The 7,416-nt window shown below is 35.4% G+C and overlaps 1 protein-coding gene across 1 annotated transcript; it reads right to left on the reverse strand.

The window, feature by feature from the left end:
- Window positions 1-834: 834 nt before the first annotated feature.
- LOC306861701 (GTPase IMAP family member 4-like) lies at window positions 835-1,500 on the reverse strand (the record flags this gene model as incomplete). Its single annotated transcript, XM_079404110.1, has 1 exon — window positions 835-1,500. The coding sequence occupies one exon, from the start codon at window positions 1,498-1,500 to the stop codon at window positions 835-837; it is 666 nt and encodes a 221-aa protein (XP_079260236.1).
- Between the last annotated feature and the right edge of the window lie 5,916 nt (window positions 1,501-7,416).

Consider the following 7,416-nt stretch of genomic DNA (forward strand, 5'->3'; position numbering starts at 1 on the left):
TCTGGGCAATAATACAACAATTTGCTAAAACTTGGTATCACTTAGTGTTGCAGCTGGTAAATATAAATTATGAACCCTACCGGATGCTCTGATGGAGTTAAACAGGAGTTCCAAGTGGTCCTGGCTGAATCTGCAGGTCAGGACATATCGCTGGCCTTCAAGCAGCACAGGAACCATCGATATCAACGTGTCAATGTTTATGATGAAGCCCAGGACAGAGAGGTACCTTCAAAAGCAAATATTGTATTACTAAGATGATTCTGCGAAAACAGGACACAAGAAAGTAGGGATGCAAACTAACAGTATAAATAAAAAATAGTGAATGCTCCCAAAGCAGCACTTCTCAGGGCAGAAACAAATCTGGGGGGCTTTAAGCTAACTCGTTTGCATCCCTGGCTTAAAATAAAATCAGTGTGAGGTTTAGGATCCTTAAAATTACTTTTAGGACACTAAACCTTCTTGAACTAATTCAAAACATAACCTGAAGACCATGCAATACATACCATTTTGACACCGTCATCTGAAAAGAAAAAAAACTGAATACAAGAGAATTGGAACACAGACAAATTTGCAAATTTGAACACATTGGAGAAAGATAGCATCATATGAATAATACATAATACGTACCACTTTATGAACTCGCAGAGACAGAAAAGAGCATCTTATGAACTCGATGCAGACAGGAGGACAGAGCATCTGAACTTGATGCAGAAGATAGTAGATAAAGAAGAAAACAGAACATCTGTTGAACTTAGGTCATGGACTTTTCCTTTACAACTTGCATTTTACAAGTCTCTGTTATTTTTAATTGTTCTTTTTTAGCTCTTTCTCTTGCTAATTTTTTCTGTAATCCTTTACTTTCTCATGGTTTTTCTTTTCTTTTCTCATCTTTACTAAGTAAGACTTTAGGTAAGACTCATTGTCATAATGCTGGTGATTATTCTGTTTGATGATTTCATCAATCTTCTCTAGAAGTTCAGTGATTTGTTTTGGATCAACCTCTCTCTTACTGTTGATCACATGATATTTATCTCTACGTTGACTCATTAGCTTCTGAAATTTACTACTAAACTCTAAGTCCATCCATTCTTTGTTTGATATTTTTTCTCTTCCAGTAAACAAAACCAGGGTGAAGTTCAAAGCTTGAGCTCCAAAGTTCTCCTCAATTTGCTCTAGAAGTTTCCTCTCATCATCTCTGAAGCTCTCCAAGTCGATGATGAGAAGAAACACATGAGGGCAAGGATAAGCAAGATAAAGACTCTTTATCATTTCATTCTGCAGCTCTTCATCAGTTAGTTTAGTGTTGAAGAATCCTGGAGTGTCGATGATGGAGATGTTTCTGCCTTCTACTCTTCCACTCTGTATCTCACTCTTTCTGGTTCTGCTTTCTTTAAATGATTCTCGACCCAGAATTATGTTTCCTATTGGGCTCTTTCCAGCTCCACAGACTCCCATCAGCACAATCCTCAGCTCCTGTGAATCACCTGTCAAACAGATCATGTCATATTGATTTGTAATGCTTTATGCCTATTTTCAAAACAACAAAAAAAAAAGAATGAAAAAAGAATAAAACAGATTTTTTTTTTTAAAAAGTAGAGGCTCTGTTCTTTATTGTGATATATTGCATGTTCAGATATTCATACAACAAAATACTCTGGGGGCCATGAAATTTTGGTGAAAATGATCAAAAATGCTGGCTGTGGCTGGCAACTTAAAAAAAAAATGCTGGCAGGGAAAGAGTTAATGTGAATGTAAAATGTATAATTAATTCTAAAGTGAAGATCATGGTAACCCACTAGTAGTGACTCAAGTATTACCAAATCTGTCAGAAGGAATTACTAATTATTTGGATCAGTATTCTGTGAATAGAGTGAATACCATAATAACTCTAGTAATGACTGAAATGATTGTTAGCTTTTGAGGTATAAGTGAAGTTTAGGATAGTAATGACTGAGATATTACTACATCCTTCTGAAGGAATTACTAATTATTAGGATCAGTTTTCTAAAGTGAAGATGATGGTAACCCACTAGTAATTACTCAAGTGTTACCAAATACATTGGAAGTATTTAGAACTTTACAAAAACCTCAAAAGTTTATAATGACTATATAATTATATATAATTACTAGTGGGTTACCATGATTTTCACTTTAGAATTAATTATACATTTTGCATTATTCACATTTATTATGAACCTGTATACAGGTGCATCTCAATAAATTAGAATGTCGTGAAAAAGTTCTTTCTTGTAACTTATTTCAAAAAGTGAAACTTTCATATATTTTAGATTCATTGCATGTAAAGTAAAACATTTCAAAACTTTTTTTGTTTTAATTTTGATGATCTTACAGCTCATGAAAGTCAAAACTCAGTATCTCAAAATACATTTGAGTTTCAATAAATGACCATCACTACAGTATAAATTCCGGGTATCTCTTGTTCTTTGAAGCCACAATAATGGAGAAGACTGCTGACTTGGCAATGATCCAGAAGACGAACATTGATGCCCTCCACAAAGAGGGTAAGTCACAGAGGGTCATTACTGAAAGTTGTGGCTGTTTACAGAGTGCTGTATCAAAGCATATTAAATGCAAAGTTGACTGGAAGGAAGAATTTGGGTAGGAAAAGGTGCACAAGCAACAGGGATGACCGCAAGCTTGAGAATACTGTCAAGCAAAGCTGATTCAAACACTTGGGAGAGCTTCACAAGGAGTGGACTGAAGCTGGAGTCAGTGCATCAAGAGTCTCCACGCTCAGACGTCTTCAGGAAAAGGGCTACCAAGCCACTTCTGAACCAGAGACAACGTCAGAAGCGTCTTACCTGGGCTGTGGAGAAAAAGAACTGGACTGTTGCTCAGTGGTCCAAAGTCCTCTTTTCAGATGAAAGTTAATTTTGCATTTAATTCAAATCAAGGTCCCAGAGTCTGGAGGAAGAGTGGAGAAGCACAGAATCCATGTTGTTTGAAGTCCAGTGTGAAGTTTCCACAGTTAGTGATGATTTGGGCTGCCATGTCATCTGCTGGTGTTGGTCCACTGTGTTTTCTGAAGTCCACAGTCAACGCAGCCATCTACCAGGAACTTTTAGAGCACTTCATGCTTCCTTCTGCTGACAAGCTTTATGGAGATGCTGATTTCATTTTCAGCAGGACTTGGCACCTGCCCACACTGCCAAAGGTACCAAAAGCTGGTTCAATGACCATGTTGTTACTGTGCTTGATTGGCCAGCAAACTCGCCTGACCTGAGCCCCATAGAGGATCTATGGGTTATTGTCAAGAGGAAGATGAAAGACACCAGACCGAACAATTCAGATCACCTGAAGGCCGCTATTAAAGCAACCTGGGCTTCCATACCACCTCAGCAGTGCCACAAACTGATCACCTCCATGACACGCCGCATTGAGGCAGTAATTAAAGCAAAAGTATTGAGTAAATATACAGTAAATTAACATACTTTCCAGAAGGCCAACAATTCACTAAAAATGTTTTTTTTTTATTGGTCTTATGAAGTATTCTAATTTGTTGAGTGAATTGGTGGGTTTTTGTTAAATGTGAGCCTAAATCATCACAATTTGAACCAAAGACTTAAACTACTTCAGTCTGTGTGCACTGAATTGATTTAAAACACGAGTTTCACAATCTGAGTTGAATTACTGAAATAAATGAACTTTTCCACGACATTCTACTTTATTGAGATGCACCTGTATAGTAGTTCTCGGTATAGTTCTCTGGGAGATATGAAAAATAATAGTTACTAATTAGCTAACAGTGTTGGGCAGTAACGCGTTACTGTAATTTGATTACTTTTTTAGTAACGGAGTAATTTAACGCGTTATAATTTCCAAAATAGTAATTAGATTAGTTCCAAGCCGAGGTCTCTGTGTGTTACCACTGTGTTACATCATTGCCGACAGAATCAACTGCGAAAAACTCCACATCCAGTTTAAAACAGCTGAAAGGGCAGCACGCCACGGCAAAACTTCTGGAGAAAGAACCGGGCATGGAGAGCAATGCACCAATTCTACCGTCGAGTCCAGTGCCAGTGGATTAGGGACCCGATGCAACTGATGCGGCGAGGGACAAGACTTGATGGGTGAGTGCATAGAGACTCGTGTGTGTGTGTGTGTGTGTGTAGGATGCGGGAGAATAAAATGATTCACGGGACTCCCGCAAATAGAAATATCTTAACATAAAATATCTAAAAACAAATAACTTATTCATTTACTGCACAAAAGCAACAAGAACAACTAATATAACATAAAAACGATTAACAGGCGCAAGCATAGGTAGAGTTTCTATTTATAACGTGTTTTCAGCGTTGAGTAATGTTGATTTCTGGAACGCAATGGCCAATCAGAGGAGTTAAAATCCTCTCAATACAACACACGAATTGTAGACATTATGAAAGATTCATTATGCATGCATTTATTGTGTTATAACAGAGCTTTGTGAGACTGAGATAAAGGGAGCGCCCTTTTCTGGCATTGTGACATGCCAAACCATGTACGCAGCAGCCTATGCTTGCATTCCGTTAAAAATAAAAGTGGCTTGTGAATGTTGATGCTTTAATAACACATATTTATCGGGAGCATTTATGCTGGGATGCTGTGGCTAGAAGACACAAAACTTACTTTTTTTCATGTAAATGTAATGGATGTACAGAAAACAGGTAACGTAACTAATTACTTTTGAAATAAAGTAATCAGAAAAGTAACTTGATTACTTTTAAAAGGAGCAATCAGTAATTTAATTCCATTTTCAGAGTAACTCGCACAACACTGTTAGCTAATAGTGAACTACCACTTTCAACCGAGTGTTATAACTTACTGATTCGTTAATCAGTTTCTTGTAAGTTTATAGTAGTTACTAGAATGTTAATAGTGCATTAGTCATTTGTTCCTGTGTAGTTATTCCTGACAGAACAGTATTTGAAAGTGTTACCAAAGTCTAAAGTGACCAGTACTTCCTAACTTACCTTTGATGAGTAACCTTGTTAATTAGCAAAAACAAAAAGCACAGAATGGACTTTAACTCCCAATATTGTAAAGCTGTAGTGTGTGAGTTTGAGGTTAATTACTTTTGACTCACCTTTATACGCAGATGCCATTTTGTTCTGCAGCTCTGCTGTTTGCTGTGCTTCTCTCTGTCTTTGTCTTACTGTATGAAGTGAATAAGAGTAACTGAAAGTGTCCAAACTGTCTCACCTCATCCATTGGCTGTATGTATAAGTCAGAAATATGAATTTGCACATAATGTCTCTTGTCTCAGAAGTTAACCGGAGTTAGGCTTGGTTAGTATATGAACTGAATAAATCCTGGAACGTTGACTAGAAATATGCACTGGAAAAATGCTTTTGTGAAGTTGTAAATAAAACTGTAACTACTGGGAACTACAATAACTATCTCAGTCTTTCTGTTTCAAAATTCCCTGTTTGATTCAATGTGTTAACGTAACATTTATTATTAATTTCTTGTGTAATTTACTTGCAGGTTCTGTGTAAAAATAATTTCTACTCCCATTTGTTTGTTGAAATCTTAAAAATTGTGCCTACGTTCATTTACATGTTTCAGTAAAATAAATCGACTAGTCTCAGCTAGTCTTAGTTTCACTTTAAAGTCTCCAAAAAAAGGTTCTTTATTGTGAATACTCTTTACTTAATCTCAGCTGCAATTCAGTAAAGCAATTCGTTTTACTGTATAGTAATTTCTTATCGTCTAAAATACTTTCATTATATTCATTGTTTTTTCAATTGTTGTGTTTTGCATGCCGAATGTTGATGTTGAAGTCTCATTTATTTCCACAACTTCTGGAAAGATTTGTTTCAGATTCGGTTCAAATAAAGGCTTCAAATTTGCGTCTGTAAAATGTAAACTTGTAAAATATTTATTTATTACAGTGTTGCACAAGAGATATGATTGGTGTCCAATTGTAAAAGATTATAGCAATGAAGAGTTTAAGAGGTTAATAATAATAATAATAATACTCCCTTTCAGGTCAAAGTGTTGGACGCGTTTGGGAGAGCAGTTCATTGATTGAGGGGCTTCAAACTGTTTCTGAAAACAACAGATTGGAACAAAAAATTATTTGTTTGTGAATTGAAAACCACTAACATTTGATGTAAAAATTAATTATATATATATATATTGTCACGGTTTGGTATCTGTTTAGTTCCTCTTTGTCCTTATTTGTTCGGATTCCTGTCATTAGTTAATCATCGTTTATTCCATTCACCTGTCTTGTATTAATCATCTTGTTTCCTCATTAGTTTGTGTTCTTTATAAGCCTTAAGTTCAGTAATCCTCTTCGTTGTGTCTTAAAGTTATGTTTATGCTGTTAATTCTGTTGTTATATATATATATATATATATATATATATATATATATATATAATTAATCACAAATTTTTGCTTGCAAAATGGTTCCAATTTGTCTTAATCCTGAGTAGTCTCAGCCTCAGACATCACGCCCATGGAACGTTGGCTAAACGTCTGATGCATATGGCACACAAAGGTGGAAACACTTCAGGAGTTTTGAAGTCGTCATCGGATTGGTTAGATTATCAGTCTGAAGGTCTGGCTATGCGAGACTACATCCTGAGTAACAAAAGCACAACTGATAGTTACAATTTAGAGTTTTCTTTGCTCTCATTTTTCTTAAATCCTACCCCGTTCCAGCCTGTAATATTCTAGACAATGTTTCAAATTTTGTATTGTCAGCACTTCTCTTCTTCAGCCTTCTGAATCCCTTTGTTGTATGTATTTCTGATTTATATAAGTCGCTCTGGATAAACGTGTCTGTTAAATGAATAAATGTAAATATAAATATACTAGATTTGCAAAGTTTCAACAAATTGTTGCACATTAACAAAAGTCAGCTGTAAGTAAAGATATTTGTTTTTAAATTTGCACAGTGCATATCAAAGAATGCATGCACAATTATGTCAGCATTATGAAATAGTCTGAGTGTATGTAATGTAGTAGTTAATGTGGGGAATTATTCAATTATGTAAGATAATTATGGTTTGAATTCCTTTGTTGGGCGCTGACGTTCATTTCTCATTCTTCACTCTTGTTTATGTGCAACTATGTGTCAGGTATTTGTTACATAAGCCATTGTGAAAGTGAACAGGATTGAAAAGTTAAAGACTCACATAGTTTTAAAGGTCATGTATTGAACACGTGTCAAGAGAAACACACCAAACCCATGAAAAAGAAACAAAATATTCCTAACATATGTGTATTCATTTTTGCGAAGTACTTACTAAATTTATATCAAGTCTCCTTGATTCATGTATTCCTCATAAAAAAATTTAAAAAAAATATTTAATCGATAAAAGCAGCAACATTACATTGTAAAAAGATTTTGCGTTGAATTTTCAGGATTTTACTGGCAAAAAAGTTTTCAGTAAAATCCTGTAAA

This window comes from Barbus barbus, assembly GCF_936440315.1.
Source record: "Barbus barbus genome assembly, chromosome: 4".
NCBI classification, from domain to species: domain Eukaryota; kingdom Metazoa; phylum Chordata; class Actinopteri; order Cypriniformes; family Cyprinidae; genus Barbus; species Barbus barbus.